Source organism: Saccopteryx leptura, chromosome 13 (genome assembly GCF_036850995.1).
Source record: "Saccopteryx leptura isolate mSacLep1 chromosome 13, mSacLep1_pri_phased_curated, whole genome shotgun sequence".
Classification (NCBI taxonomy): Eukaryota; Metazoa; Chordata; class Mammalia; order Chiroptera; family Emballonuridae; genus Saccopteryx; species Saccopteryx leptura.
The window spans coordinates 45,693,441-45,709,738 of NC_089515.1; the positions used below are offsets into that span (position 1 = coordinate 45,693,441).

The 16,298-nt window shown below is 51.1% G+C and overlaps 2 protein-coding genes across 2 annotated transcripts in view; one reads left to right on the forward strand and one right to left on the reverse strand.

Moving 5' to 3' along the window:
- Nucleotides 1–16,296, forward strand: part of DET1 (DET1 partner of COP1 E3 ubiquitin ligase) — a 46,723-nt gene extending 30,427 nt beyond the window's left edge. The window contains exon 5 of the mRNA XM_066355628.1: nucleotides 16,115–16,296. Coding sequence (XP_066211725.1) covers nucleotides 16,115–16,289 — 175 coding nt within the window. The 3' untranslated portion in view covers nucleotides 16,290–16,296. The remainder of the gene's footprint in view (nucleotides 1–16,114) is intronic.
- On the reverse strand, nucleotides 1,778–3,013 carry LOC136384901 (zinc finger and SCAN domain-containing protein 4-like). Its single transcript, XM_066355553.1, is given in 1 exon segment — nucleotides 1,778–3,013. A coding segment is annotated over 1 exon segment (1,236 nt).
- Nucleotides 16,297–16,298: the final 2 nt, after the last annotated feature.

Sequence of the window (16,298 nt, forward strand, 5' to 3'; positions counted from 1 at the left end):
GCAGCAGCCACCCCCCCGACGTGCCATTACTCAGCGGCTCTGAGCGGTAGCTGCTCAGGGACCAGACTCAGACCCTGTTCTTTCCAAATGCTGCTTCTGCAGAGGTTGCAAGCTGGATACTTTGAGATGACAAAGCTCAGTGGCATGCTCTGTTGGGCATGCATGGTGATTTTAAAGTTCTGAAGATTTGTAAAATGTCCCTTTTTTTTATGTTGCTGTGAGGAGGCCCGGAATCCCACGGTTGGGTCCCTTTGGACTGAGACTGTGTGCCTCCGGCTTGCATAGCCCACCTCAGCCACCTGGGGGCCTGACTGACTTGTGGCCCCTGCCCCCTTCTATGTCCACAGTGGTGAGCGAGGCTGCATCTGCAGGACTCCCCTTGTATTTACTCAGTCGTTTGTTTCAAACATTTCTTGAGTTTCTTCTGAGTATCAGAAAGTATTGAAAGGACCAATAAGGTATGTCTTTTCAAGTCCTGAGTTATGGACCAGATGGGGGAGCAGACAAGGAAACGGGCGGGGGCTCACTGAGCAGGTGCTAGACAGTGCACAGGGCCAGGGAGTCGGGACCCTGGGCGCCTGGCTGACCGGTGGGGCCGTGGAGGCTTCTGGCAGAGATGAGTGGCATTCTGAAGGAGAGGACTTTGCCTGGTGATACAAGCGGAGAGGAAAGGGAAGGGGAAGAGAAGGGGCACCACCCAGAGGCAGGAGGCCAAGAGTTTGCCGAGCCTGGGAAGCAGGGAGGGGCTCGCAGAGAGGCTGTTGTGCTGACACAGGAAGTGAAACACCTGTGTGCCGAGGCCTCTGAGCTCCTCCCTCCCACGGACCCGCCTTTGTAGGTGTAGAGAGGGCTCCTGCCTCTGCATGCAGCCTGCGCTCTCACGGCTCCCCTGCCCACACTTCTGCCTTCTCCCACCCAGACCGGCTCCTCGGAGCTGGCCACTGGCATCTGTACTCTGCGTGGGGGGTTGGCCTGGTGCTGGCACGGAGCACTGTTCAGTGACAGCGAATGTCAGACAACAGGTGGGCTGAGGACTTGGCTTCTTCTCTCCAGCCTGCTGCGTCTCAGATGGTGTCCTCAGTGCTGGGCACCATTGCCTGTGGTCATCCCAACCTAGGTCACAGTGCCCTGCGGCTTGTGAGGACCAGACTGGAGTGCTGGGCACTTGGCAATGGCTAGGACATGGAGAGTTTGGAAGATCTATAAAATATGGTCAGATTTTTTCTTTTTCATTTCTTCAACAGGTATTTATTTATTGGTCATCTGAAATGTGTTAGCCACTTTCTAGGCATTTGAGATACTTTGGTGAACAAATCATAGATTTCCCCCCACACACACTTTTTTTAGGTGAGAGGAGGTGAGACAGTGAGGCAGACTCTGGCATGCACCCTGACCGGGATCCACCCGGAAACCCCATCAAGGGCTGATGCTTCAGTACCAAGCTATATTTAGTGCCTGAGGCTGATGCAGTCCAACAGGGAGTTATCCTCAGTACCTGGGACCATGCCTGAGGCAGAGGGGAAGGAGAGAAAGGAAAAGAGGAAGGGGAAGATAAGCAAATGGTTGCCTCTCCTGTGAGCCCTGACTGAGAATCAAACTGGGATGTCCATGATGGCCGACACTCTATCCACTAAGCCACTGGCCAGGGCCCTTGACCTCTTTAAACTTACATTCCAGTGAAGACAATGAATGAAAAATAAACTGGGGAAGTTATCAAATATGTTCTAATTAGGAAGTACCGTAGAAATATACATACTCGCAGACACGTTCAGATGCACTACATCGAGGAACCTTCTTGTGCGGAGGAAGCACGTCTCAGGACAGGTCTCTGGTGCGTCCTCAGGTGGCGGTGGTAGGTGGATGACTGGCGGTAGCGCGTCTGGCACAGGGAGCACACATAGGGCTTCTCCCCCACGTGGATCCTCTCATGAGCCAGAAGATTGCTTCTGTGGCTGAAGGGCTTGGTACCCGTGCTGCACTTGTGAGGCTACTTTCCAGCGTGAATCCTCTGATGTACACGTAGGTCTGAGGTCTGGGAGAACCCTTTGCTACACATGACACAAAAGCATGTCCTCTCATTCCTGTGTTTTCTCTGATGGACTTTTAACCGAGAGAAATACCAAAAGACCTTGGAACATTTCTCACACGTGTGTGACTTCTGGGCTCTGCAGACTGTTTCTCGGTGTTCTCCACATGTGGAGCTGCCCGCATGGCTCTGGTGGGTAGCGCCAGGCTCAGGGTTGACCCGGTTCTGCCTGGAGAGAACCGCTGGGCCCACCTCCACAAGGACATCTTGATGAGAGGGTCTTTTCTGGGACCCTTCCTGGGACCTTCAGCTGCCTCGACGTGCTCTTCTGAGGCTGAGTGGATTCTCCAAAGAAACGCCTTCTTCTTCAAGCCCAGGACAGTTCTCTTCCGGGAGAATGAGTAGGGAACGCATTTGATGGCCTCGACCAGTAATACTGTCATTGACTTCAGCAGTTGTCAAAGAAATGTTGACATCATTTTCTTTCTCTTCATCTCTTTATCCTTTTTGCAGAGAAGAATCTTGGGGAGTACGCCCCCGCCCCGTGTTTGCCTCTTTGGGGAACTCTGCTGACAACTGTTTTGTTAGATAAATAGTGACTTCTCTTAAGGGCATATTCTCAGAAAAGAGGGCTTCCTGTCCCTGCATGTGTACATGGACCCAACCAGGTGGCTTCATGCAGTCATCACTCAGGTCTTCCATGAATGTCTCCAAGTTTCTGCCACTTGATTCCCATTTCTCCTTCAACGTCGACCTGTCACTGTAGTGCCTGTTGATCAGAAACTGTTCCAGCACCAAGTAAGAAATAATCTCATCCTTGCTGTGTTTTTCTGGCTGCAGCCACACGTGAAGTGACTTATAGAGTCCTTGCAGTTCCTGTCTCGCACACAAGTTCTTATTCTTTTGAAATGAGCTGAGATCATTGCTCTGGGAGCCAGAGACCACCCTTCTCCTTCTCTTTGGCTGGGTTTCAGTACCGATTTTCATCCCTGCATGGTTCTGACAGAAATGAGGCTGTGAGGTCTCCATTCAGTCTCAGCACTATGTCTCAGAGACTGAACTTCCAGAATTCAGTTCTCGAACTCCTCCCTGAGAAGATGGAACTTTTCAGAGTGGGCAATCCAGGACCAAAGGCTGAGCTGCAGATTGGCTGTGTGTGCACTGGGTTGCTCTGATCTGGTCAGATATTTTGAAGATAATATTGGAGGGGAGAGGTGGAGAGGAGGTGAGCTGTGTGCGGGGGAATGAGAGGAGAACAGAGGTTAGGACGAGGCAGTGGGGAAGGGGGTGCCCAGCCAAGACTGGCGCTCAGGGTGGGCTGATGGGGACAGGACGGTAGCAGACACAGTTGGTGGTGCTCATGTGACATCCATTGGGGGCATCCACAGGAGAGGCAGGTGATGAGTCTGGAGAGCCACAGCTCTAGCCTGGAGATCAGGGTTGAGGAGTCGGAGAGGAGCCAAGATCACCCAGGGGAGTGTTTTGTTTGAGGAGAAATTGTACAATTGCAGGGGTTCCTCAGGTTATGACAGTCTCGACATAAGATGTTTTTGAGTATATGACGCTCACTCCCATAAAAAGTTTAAAAAATTGAGACGTGAGTGGTTTTTTAAAATTTTTTTAATTTTTTTTCTTTATTCATTTTTAGAGAGGAGAGAGAGGGAGAGAGAGAGAGACAGAGAGAGAGGAGGGGGGAGGAGCTGGAAGCATCAACTCCCATATGTGCCTGGACCAGGCAAGCCCAGGGTTTCGAACCAGCGACCTCAGCATTTCCAGGTCGACGCATTATCCACTGCGCCACCACAGGTCAGGCGAGTGTTTTGATTTATGCCGTTCGAGTTATGCGTATGGACTCTGTGGTGAACTAGTTTGGTTGCGTGTGGCGGAAGAATACGCAGTAACATGGGTAGGAGTGAGGAAGTTGGCGTCCCCAAGTATGGTACCTGCGCCATTTTGGACTGTTAAAAGCACAAGTGTTCCGTTTGTGTTAGGCTAAGGTGTGTTTTGACTTACACCAAAATTCGGGTCACATCACTGTCATAGGAATGGAACTGTGTCGTAATTCGAGGACCCCCTGTGCTAAGATCAACTGTAGTTACTGCGCGCCAAGCATGGTGTTTACACTTTAATGTAACTCCTGAAATACCTCACAACAACCTCAGGAAGCAGGAACTATTATGGTCAGCACTTCGAAGACCAGGAAGTGGGGATAGACATTTCTGGCCCTTGGCTCCTGAGTGGAAGAGCTGGACGGAGCCCGCGAGGTCTGCTCCCAAGGCACCTCGGTAGCCGGCTCCCCGGGGCTCCAGCCTAGTGGTTGTCGTCGGTTTCCACGAATCTAAAGCTCAACTCTGTGAGAGGTAGTAACAGTCCTGTTTTCAGGCAAGCACACTGAGGCCCAGAAACGTAGCTTGCCCTAAATAATTACACACAGGGCTAATGGGAAAGTCAAGAGAATGAGTTCTGTCCGATTCTGATGCTGGAGCTGGTTTCAGGAGCGCATGCTGGGCCAGGCTGGATAACGAAGGGGGTGAGGAGCCCAGCCCGAGGGTTCAAGTGACCAGTCCCTGAGTGAAGCACAGAACCAGGAAGAGGCTGGAGGGACAGAGAGCAGTGACCCCTCACTGAGGGAGGAAGTCCGGTGAGTATCTAAGAGTGTGCTCTCTGGAATTCTGACTCCATACCTCTCAGTCTCCGGCCCTATTGTGTTGCCTCTGAGTCTCAGTTTCCCCTCTGCACACGGGCGTGAGAACACTGACTTCCATGGTGGTGGTGAAGAGACAGTCAGAGACCGCATGGCTGGCCCCTGACGGGCACACAGGCAGTGAGTGGTCAGTGCACATGGCAGAAAGCTCTGGTCAAGTGCCGGCCGGCAGCTCTGCCCATGGCGTATGCAACTTCTCCCTGGGTCTGGGTGGTGCAAGTGAGTGTTAGAAGGGTTAACCTGGCATTTTCAAGTCAGTCTACCCATGGCGAGAAGGACTAGCTTTTCCCGTTTTTAGAGAGACCGTGGGAAATGAAGACCCTCGTTCTGGCTTCCATTCCAGCTGCTTCTTACTGAAGTGAAAATAGGAAGCCACCAACTCACTGTCCCCCTGCTGTGCAGGCAGAGGCCAGCTTGTCTCAGCCTGCAGACACCTTCTAGTGTGTGTGTGTTTCGTTTTGTGGGAGCCACACATCCGGAGCCTGGCCCAGGGTGGCCGTGCAGAGGAAGGCCGTGGAAGATCGAGTCCTCTCCACACCTTCTCTGGAAAATACAAGGGTGGCTGTGCTCGGGCCACCTGGTGCTGCAGATGTCACACAGCTGAGGGCAGTCTGACTGCAGTGAGACAGACTTGGAAGGGTGTTGGAGGCCACATAATTCAGAGGCTCCCCACAGTTTCAAGTTCACGGTCTTCATTCACCCTTACAATGGCGTCAGGGGGCTCCACCCCCCACAGTGAGACCTTTCATACCTACTGAGCAACATTGTCATTTGTCTGTCTTTCAGCATTTGAACCTCTTTCTGGGTTTATGGGATTCTGCATTTTATGAGTTTTAACAGGGAGCAAAGGCTGGCTCCCCCAGTAGGGCATTGCAGCTGAGGCTCTGCCAATCAGCACGCCCATGCCAGACTTCCAGAACCAGCTGTGCCCTGAGTAGTGGTTTGGAAGCTCCTTCTCTAGGGCAGTGGCCCCCAAGTACTCAAAGGATAAAGCATCGACTTAGTGATGGAGGTCACGGGTTCACTCCCTGGTCAGGGCATGTATAAGAAGCAATCAATGAGCCTGATCGGGCAGTGGCGCAATGGATAGAGCATCGGACTGGGATGCGGAGGACCCGGATTTGAGACCCTGAGGTTGCCAGCTTGAGCGTGGGCTCATCTGGTTTGAGCAAAGCTCTCCAGCTTGGACCCAAGGTCGCTGTTTCGAGTAAGGGGTTACTTGGTCTGCTGCAGCCTCATGGTGAAGGCACATATGAGAAAGCAATCAATGAACAACTAAGGTGTCACAACGAAAAACTAATGATTGATGCTTCTCATTTCTCTCCGTTCCTGTCTTTCTTTCTTTCTTTCTTTCTTTCTTTCTTTCTTTCTTTCTTTCTTTCTTTCTTTCTTTCTTTCTTTCTTTTTTATTTTTCTGAAGCTGGAAACGGGGAGAGACAGTCAGACAGACTCCCGCATGTGCCCAACCGGGATCCACCCGGCAAGCCCACCAGGGGGCGACGCTCTGCCCACCAGGGGGTGATGCTCTGCCCCTCCGGGGCGTCGCTCTGTTGTGACCAGAGCTACTCTAGCGCCTGGGGCAGAGGCCAAGGAGCCATCCCCAGCGCCCGGGCCATCTTTGCTCCAATGGAGCCTTGGCTGCAGGAGGGGAAGAGAGAGACAGAGAGGAAGGAGAGGGGGAGGGGTGGAGAAGCAGATGGGCGCCTCTCCTGTGTGCCCTGGCCAGGAATCGAACCCGGGACTTCTACACGCCAGGCCGACGCTCTACAACTGAGCCAACCGGCCAGGGCCGTTCCTGTCTTTCTATCCCTCTCTCTGACTCTCACTCTGTCACTGTAAAAAAAAAAAAAAAAAAAGCAAACAATGAGTGCACAACTAAATGGAACAACTCCTAACTGGAACAATGGGTTGATGCTTTTTTTCTCCCTCTCTTTCTCTCTCTCTCTCTCTCTTTCTCTTTTTCTCCCTCCCTCCCTCCCTTCCTTTCTCTCTCTCTTAAATTAATGAAAAAAATTAAAAGAAAAAGTGACCACAGTCAACAGAATAGCCATCTGGTGTAAATGAATCAAAATTATACCTATTTTTTTTTTGTTCAACTAGCAAAAAATGTATTTTTTGGTGTGCCACAGAATTTTAGTAATTAGTTGATATGTGCCATGAGATAAAAAAAAAAAAAGGTTGAAAATTGTTGACCTATATTATTGTCTCCATCTTATACATGAGAAGGAACTCAGGCACAGAGAGACTAAGTAACTTACCAACGGTCACAAAGCTGGTGCCAGAATTCAAATTGGACTTCAGAGCCTGGTGGGGGGCCTGGGGGGAGTCCCGAGATAGAGGGGGCACAAGGCACGTCTGGGACTCCCACTGCCAGCAGCGGCCTGTGGGCAGGGCAGAAAATCCCCATCTGAACCACAGATCCACCCCGTGGGCGAGGGAAGATGGTCCATGGGATAAGGGCCGTGTTGGAGACATCGGGTCTCTGGCCAGGGAGGGCGGGTAGCAGATGGGCCGCTGTGGAGCCCAGCCCTGACCAGCTGTTGTTTGCAGAGGAGGGTGAGTGCATGGTGACAGCTGGATTAGGTGTACCCAGCAACCTCAGTGGCCACTGGGTGCAGACGCACAGTGGGCCCTTCTGGCTGCCTTCTAGCGCTTCCGAACCCTGGAAGCTTAGAGCTTGCTAATCTCTATCCCCATGGCAGCAGGACGTGACAGGGCCTCACTAAGGCTCTGGAATCTCCCACCTCGCCATGGCCCAAGGTCAAGGAGCTTTTCCGAATGATCAGAGAACCCCCCCTTCTAGAAAGTAAGATGTAAAACTAGGGTGGTGGACACAGTCTGTAGTTGGAGTGGACGGTATCTTTCCTGTCATACTCTCCATTCCCTCTCTCTCTCATGTCTTCTGTATCCCCCTGGGTTTGGGTCTCTTGACTCCATTTGTTTTGCCTGCCCTTCTGTCTGTTCCCCACCTCATTTCCTAAAGGATTTGAAGCAGTTCTCAAAAATGCATTCAAAATAATAGAACAACTAAGAAACTTTTTGCATAACTTGGGGTCAGAGGAATACTTGGGTAAGTGACCAGAGACGTAAGGAGTGCTCGGATTCTTAGTGAGCTCTTTTGACAATAGCGCTTCTGGAGCCATTCTAGTCTGTCTGACACTTTTAAGCTTAGGGTGACATTCTGGGTCTATTTTCTTTTTCTCATCATACAAGCAGTTGGTGTACCAATCAGCAGAGGAGAGAGGTGTCTCATCCCCGACTGGAAGTGTACTGAGCTCAGGAAACCTGGAGCAGGCTCACGCCTCCTCTACAGAGGGTCTGCTGGGAGCGTTCTCGGGAGCAGGACATTGATGGTACCTCACGGAGCATGGGCGGGCATGGATACATGAAGATAGCAATAATGCTGAAAGGGGTCATGTTCGGATTCTTCAGGGGGCATGCTGCGACAGTCCTGTGTGCTGGTGTTTATTCAGCATGGCCAGGGTCGATGCCTGTAGGAGGGGAGGCAGCAGGGTTGGGCAGGGAAAGGGTGAGCTGTCGTGCTGGCCTGACAATCTAAACCAGCCCACGGGGTTCAGCCGGAGTTGTAAGTGCCTGTCAGAGTTGGCCCCTGTTTGGCTGAAGTGGCCAGGCCCTTACCCGGGTCTCCGTCAGTCATTGGGGTACCATTGGAAAGGTGTGACCAGGACAAGGCAGCTCTCTGCAGCTGTGCCTGGGGCTGACAGTGCTCCAAGCAGCTGGGCAACAGGCTCTTTCTTGATTGGGGTCTGGGCAGCACAACTTTGTGTCCACCACAGAGAGGTCCAGGGCGGAGGTCTCTGCATAGGTTGGTGGGGAGTGGTCTCCAAAGAGCCCTCCATGGCCCATGCAAGCGCTAGCCTGTCATAATAGTGGTGTGACAGCCAGAATTGGCCAAGGGGCTCCCAAGGTCGGGAGGGCAGGCCTTGCACTTTCCCCCTTGTCCCGTCCTCCCATCCCAGCCCTGGAGAGTGAAGGTGGGGCCTGCGGATGGGGAGAGAGAAGCTTCGACCCGGCTCTGAGAATTAAGTTTTATTATAGACATGACTGGACTTTTAGATTCCTGAGCATTGAAACTATAAAAATGAAATTTATTCTTACAACTAAAAGTAACCAGAAAGCCATGCACTCTTGCTGAGTTGGAGGTTTGAGGGGCTAGAGAGGGTGGTCTGACATAGCTGACTCGAGTAAGTGATAAGAGAAAAATAAAGTCGATCCCACTAGTACTCCAAAGTTCAGCGTGTGTCCTGAATTTGCCCCTCACTGAGGGGCTGCACAGAGCTGCCCATGTCCCTGGGAGGGTGGCACAGGAGGCGGTGGCCTGCCCTTTGCTTGTTGCGTCTTGGAAGGCTATGAGCCCACGTGGTGACCCAGTTTCCTGCCTCTGTCTGAGCAGTGAGGACTGATTATAGGGGTGTATGAGGGCTCTAAATAACCACAAAGTACTTTTCAATCAGACATAAAATGGTGAGAAATGCATTTTCATTAATGCCCCAATTATCCCAGTCCCAACTAGGACAAAAAAAAATATGTTTTGCTTGCTCCCAGGACGAGCTGTCAGGATCCCCTGATTGTCCTCCCCAGGAAGGAGCTCTATGCCCAGCTCACACAGCCATGGGGTCCTTGCAACGGCTGGGGCACGTCTGCCCCCCGAGGGCCCAGGATGCAAAGCCCAGGAAGGGAGCCCTGTCTGTCCCTCAGAGGCAGGGCACCTGTGACGAGATGGGGTGGCCGCAGCTCCACGAGCCTGTCTGTGGGTATTCCCTGTGGCAGCGTTGGTGCTTCCTGGCCCTCTTCAGCCCAGACAGAGCAGTGTTGCCCCCACCCCTCTCTGGGACAGGCCCTGCCCAACCGTCCTGATAGGCGCTGTTCTCTGATTCTGTCTCCTTTCATCTCACCGGGAGTATTCATTTCTCTACCCCTTCTGTGGCTCCAGGAGGTCTTTGGCTTGTGGCTCCTTTACTCCAGTCTCTGGCCACATGGTCACCTTTGCCTCTGTTACTGTAGTCAAATCTGCTGCCTCCATTTTATAAAGATGTGTGTGACTCATTTAGGGTCCACAGATAATCCAGGATAGTCTCCCCATTTTAAGGTCCTTAACTTCATCGCATCTGCAAAGACTCTGTTTGCACTTAAGGTGATATGTACAGGTTCCAGGTTTGGGTTCTGATATCTCTGGGCTGCACAGGCAGCCTCCTGATGTCATGTTAGGCTGTTTGTACTTTACTGCACAGACTGTGCTATTGCTGCAATCTGCCCTTTGCCTTTGTTCATGCCATCCCTTCTCCAGAAGCTGCCCCATTGTCCTCCTGGTCCCTCGCATTTGCCTCTTAACGTTTACTTTTTTTTTTTTTTTTTGAGAGAGAGAGAAAGAAAGAGGATGGAAAGATGAGAAGCTTCAACTCATAATTGCGGTACTTTAGTTGTTCATTGACTGCTTTCTCATTTGTGCCGTGACTGGAGGGCTCCAGCCAAGCCAGTGACCCCTTGCTCAAGCCAGTGACCTTGGGTTCAAGCCAGCGACCTTGGGATGACCCCATGCTCAAGCTGTCAACCCCAAGCTCAAGCTGATGAGCCCGCACTCAAGCCGGTGACCTCAGGGTTTTGAACTTGGGACCTCAGTGTCCCAGGTTGACGCTCTATCCACTGCCCCACCATCAGTCAGACTTAACACTCTTATTTTGAACTCAGGTGTCACCTCATCTTTACTTCTGGCCACATTATATTTGAGTATTTATAGATTTTTGAGGAAGGAGGGAGAGGAGAAAGACTCTTGACGAATAGATTCTTGAGTCATTTGGCTTTTTAACTTAATTTTTGGCTGCAGATTTTAACCATCTGGTTTAATCTACAGTTGGCTGGCTATAATGGTGTAGGAGGGTGGGTGGTGGGCTCTGACATAACATTTTGTGATTAAAATCACAGGGAAAATGAGCTTTCAATAATAATAATAATAATAATAATAATAATAATAGTAATAGCAGCAAGGTGGCCATGCGTCTGCATTCATACTATGTGCCCAGCCAAGGGCCCCACCTGGAGCCCCAGGGAGCCATGTGAGAGAGAGAGGTGTCCTAGATGAGCACCAGCTGTATACAGCGGAGCACAGTTACCTGAAGGGGTGACTCTGACAGCCCTGTGGGGGTGGGAGTAGCTGAGGTTCCAGTTGATGCAGAGCTGGCCCACCAGCTTCCCCCCCCCCCCCAGCCGCCAAGGAGGCTGGAAGGAATGGGTGGCAAGGGGGAGCCCTGGCAAGGGCACAGAGAAGAACTAACTGCATGTCCAGGGCACCCAGTCAGACCTTGGTCCCACTTCTGATGTCTGCCCCACTTTGGTCCCTAGTAGGTCAGGACCTGGATTTCCCTCCTAGCCATGAATAAGCTGTATGCCCTAAGGTGCCAGAGCCCCGTCCCCCTCTACCCCCTCTTTGTCCTGAGGGGGAAATTGAGGTCCCATTGGGGGAGGGAAGTCTGTCCCCACAGCCTGAGGGCTGAATCTGTGCTCCACTGGTTCTAGACAGCAGGTGTCCTGCTGCCCCAGTTGACATTTCCTTTCCGTTCAAGGGGATTATGCAAATCCAAGGTGGTTAAACTGCCTCAGGGCACTATGGAAACAGCACCCCTCCCTCCAGCCATGCAATAGCACACCAAAGGCTGACTTTTCTGAGGAGACTAGTTATGCTAAATCGCAGAGCATGTGCACAATTTAATTTGAACCTGGGTGGGCAAGGGGAGCAGCCAGGTTAATTACCAGAACCAATTTCCGGAGCCAGGTCAGATGTCTGCCCCCAAATAGGGGACCACCAGCAGGGTGGGTGGGACTGTGTTGCAGGGCCCTGTGTGTTAAATTTCTATTAAAATGTTACGTGCACACTTCAGTAGATAATTTACACAATGCCTGACTGCAGCTCCCATACATTTTTATAAGCTAGTTCTTTATTTCTATTTTTATTGTATTTTAAGTGGTTCATTAATTAATCTAAGCAACAACAATGTACACAGCACCCTCTTCTAAAGATGAAAAAGGCAAAAAGTTACGCCGTCTTTCTGCCTGTTTGCCAGTGGTTCATTTTCTCTCCCTGGAGAGAATGTCATTTTGGGGTATGTCTTTCCAGATATTCAATGTGTATACCTTTATGTACATATATCCTGTCCTTTTCTATAAAAACTAGTGACTGTACTAGGCATGTTGTCCTCCCCCCTTTATTTTTACTTAGCAGTACATCTGTGCTTGTGTCCGGGCTAACATCCCATTGTATGGATGGAACATAATTTCTTTAACCTCCTGTTGATGGACAGTTAGGGTCCAGTCTTTTACCGTAATCCTCAATGCCCCAGTGAATACACATCTCTGCATACTTGCAGCACATGTGAAAGAATATCTAAGCTACACTGTCCATTATGGCAGTCAGCAGCCACATGTTGCTGTTTATGTGTAAATCTCAGTGCTGAAGGGCTAGAGCGTATGTGTGGCTCAGGGTGCGTGCTGGACAGCGCTGCTCCGGCAGGGAATTGTGAAGCCGGCCGGAGGTCTGCAGTCGGCAGTGCTGGCAGAAACCGCGTTTTCCCTCAGAAGAGGTTCTCGCTATTTATATTTCCCCCATGAGAGCTCAGAGAGGGAGAGCACTTTTATTTCAAAACAGTTGTATGGAATGTTGGGGAGAAAAAAGAAACGTTCCCTGTGTACTGACTGCGAGGACATTCTGTTTCCGTGGTGTGCCCACATTGCGCTGTTTGAGTCAGACACTGCGGTTCCCAACGTAAGCGGGCACACTTGTCACAGGGAGCCCCGCATGGCTGTCTGTCAGAGGCCTGGCCTCTCGCTACCTTCCGCAGTTCTCGGCCGCTTCCCTCGCCTCTCCTGAGACCCAGGGCTCCCCCACACCCCGACTCAGGGCCTGTCCTTCTCTCCAGGAGAGCACCGTCTCCTCATGCATTCCGTGTCACTGTGACACAGCCTTTACCAGACGACCAGCCAAATCTTCATTTCCTCACTTCCCACCCTCCACCCTCCTCCCTGTGGTGAATGGTGACCTCCACATTGTCAGATTCAGTGGGCACTGCCCGCTTCTCATCTTGCTTGAGCTCCTCGCTGACCTGTCAGCCACAGTCGGTACTTTGTCCCTTCCTTGAAGTGCTCGCCCATTGGCTTCTGAGACACCGCACCTGGTCTCTGATCGCCGTCCCTGTGTCCTCTGCAGTCTCGTCCTCCGTGCATTTAAAACTCGGTCACATCTTTCCCACGTTCTCTACTTCTCACTGAGCGTCTCATCCCCACAGTGGCTTTGATTAGCACCGTTGGGGACATGATGTCCCTGCATTTTAATTCCCATTTCCTGGATTACCAACAAGGTTGAGTATCTTCCTGGTTGGCATTTCCAGCCCCTTAAGGACCCCCGTTGATCCATTTGGTCATCTCACCTGCCACCTCCTCCACAAAGCCTTTCTTTCTGTCCCTGAAATCGAGTGGGTCATTCTTTCATTCACACCTATAACATTCACACCACTTCCAGGGAACTCTGACTCATTCAGCCACATGCACGTCAAGCTTCCTTAGACCTTGAGCCTATGGGGAGTAGTGACGGAGTCGTATCTGTTCCTCCAGTGCCCAGCCTGTCTGTGCAACACCCTGTTTGCTCAGTTTGGTCAAATGGACAATTTCTGTGTGGCAGTGACCACTCCATCTCTTTGGGCTGATAATACTCAGATTTAAAAAAAGCAATGTGTATACCCAGAGTAGGAATAAAATGAATAGAGGAAAAGAAGAGCCCAGGAGGAAGGAATATATATATATATGGACGTGTCAGAGCCAGGTCGCAGGCAGAAGCAATTGGAAAATGGCTACTCCTAACATTCTGCCAGCATCCAGGTACTTCAGTGTTAAATAGGCTTATTTTGGCAATGATGGTACATCCTGGTATCAGGTGGTGGCTTGGCTGAAAGAGCAGAAAACATTGTGTCCATGCTGAAAGGGAAGAAATGGTATTTGTCTTTAGGTCTGCAGAGGAGAAAAGAGAGGAAGCTTCCCTGATGTAGCCAGTCCCGTGCCACCAGCTTTGAGCTACTAGAAGCAAAACTGCAGATGCACTTAGAAATAACCCAGCATCTGTTGCCAGGAAACAAGGAAGCCTGTCACAAGAGCTGATGCCAGCACTCAGCTCATGCAATTGTTCGGGGCCCAGTGCTGGGCTCTGCCTCTTCTCTACCTGCAGGCAGAGTGAGCACGCGGCCCGCCTGTGTTCTCAGGCCCGGGAGGCCTGCTTCTGAGCGCCAAGGCAACGGGACAGGTAGCTGGTCGTTCAGGAACACGAGAACTGCTTTCACTGGTCAGCCTCTGGTGGCGGTGCCTGTCGTCCCAAGGAGGGTCCAGTCTTTGTGAGGCCAAGACCAAATAGTTGAGAGGTCATAGTTTAAGAGAACACAAGTTTCACTGGCCACTATGAGTCTGGACACAGTGTGTGCCAAGAGCTCACAGCTGTACAGCATGTGTGCCCGCCAGCACCTGCTGGTAGCTCCTGGCGGTCTGTGCCAGGCGTCCCCTTCCAGGCCCAAGACTGTTGATCCTCCAGGGTCCCTGTGCAGGATCTTTCTTTTTAAAACTCTTCGTGTGTATAATAACTTCCTAAAACTAGTGTCCGCCATACTTCGCATTTGGGAATGACAGAAACCACCTGTGCTCACTGTTCCCCATGTGCCCCTTAGGTCCATTCTGCAGTCTGGAAGGTGGACCCTTGAAGGACCACACCACCCAGATCCCCAACCTTCCTGCTTTTTGTTGGGCTCAGGCACTGGGGACACGAGCGTGACCAGAAGCAATGCCAGTCAGGGTGTGTGGGCTCCCTGTGCCAGGCCTTGGTTTGGCATGGCTGCATTCCTCTGCCAGGCTCCATTGCTCCAGGCCCTCTGTCCACCCAAATAACGACCTACCATGTGAAATCACAGAGCAATTCTCAAGAGTCCTGTGATTAAAAAAAATTTTATTATTATTATTTTTTTTTTATTATTATTATTATTTTTTTACAGAGACAGAGAGAGAGTCAGAGGGATAGACAGGGACAGACAGGAATGGAGACAGATAAGAAGCATCAATCATTAGTTTTTTGTTGCGCGTTGTGACTTCTTAGTTGTTCATTGATTGCTTTCTCATATGTGCCTTGACCGCGGGCCTTCAGCAGACCGAGTAACCCCTTGCTTGAGCCAGAGACCCTGGGTTCAAGCTGGTGAGCTTTTGCTCAAACCAGATGAGCCTGCGCTCAAGCTGGCGAGCTCGGGGTCTTGAACCTGGGTCCTTCCACATCCCAGTCCAATGCTCTATCCACTGCGCCACTGACTGGTCAGGCAAAAAAAATTTTTTTTGCATCGTGTTTACATGTAGTTTCATGGTAAAACAGCCTAACTCCTTCCGGCAGTGACCTTCACTCAGGAAGTCTTCAGTTGGGTTTCTTTAGTCAATGTTCACAAGTTAACTTTCATAGGTCCTGCTAAGGATGGAAGAGAAGGCAGTAGGGAGACATTCTTCCTTCTAAAATTCACATCCAGGTCATGGTCTTTTCCCTTTCTCTAACCCTAACAGCCACTTTCCTATTTAGAAGGGGCTTTGTGGCTTAACTACAGAGTTCAGACAAACTTGTGTTTACCTGGCTGGGCACAGAGGGGAACCCACAGTGCCTTCCCTTGGTGGTCAGCACCTTCCTGCCCTCTCAGGGAGGGAGCTTTGTGCGCGTGCCCACGCCTTCCCACCTCCTGCTGATGCTCTCCTCCTGGGCCCTCCGTCCAAGGAGGGCCGGGTGTCAAGCCCTCACCTTTGGCTGCTGTGTGGTGTCCAGGAACCCCAGGGCCCCAACTGATGAGCAATCATCCTGTCCTGGGCTGAGCCCACCTGTGTCGGTACCGTCTGGGTTCCACACCAACTTTCTGCACCTTTCAATTTGGGCTCTCCTCTTGCCCTCCGTCTGCCCTTTCTAGAGAGCCTTCCCTACCCCAGGGGAACTCGGTCCTGGGTGCTGGGACTGTTGAAGCCCCGGATGTGTAAGAGATGGTGTCCCTTCACTGTAGGCAGTCTGTTCACTCTTAGAAGACCCAGGCTGAGGACAGTCCATGCACATTGTTAGGCCAACTTTAAATACGCTCCCAAGCGTGAAATCTTCCACCGTGGGCATCCTCCCAAGCTAGAAGGCAAAAAGCTCTCATTTGGGGCCAAATTACAAATTGTTAATAAAAATTGTTACAAGGAGCTCTGGAAACCTTGGCCAATAGTCTAAAAAAGAAATGTCTGAAAACAAAGAGGACAGTGGTGGACAGCAGCTCACATTTACATACTGACCCTTCAATCCAGGATTTTGTCTCAACTCAAAATCTCTTTTTCAGGAGAAAGTGGGATTACTGCTTGCAAATCTGGAAGCCAAAACTCACAATCAAGACAGATGGTAGAGGTATTCTTTTATTGTTTTTAGAGCAGGGTAGCATTTACTGGTTGGAATCTGGAGTCCCTGTTGCTCCCCTTGTGTCTAAGACAGGCTGGCCTCACTTCTGGGCATGCTGATGTCCAGTC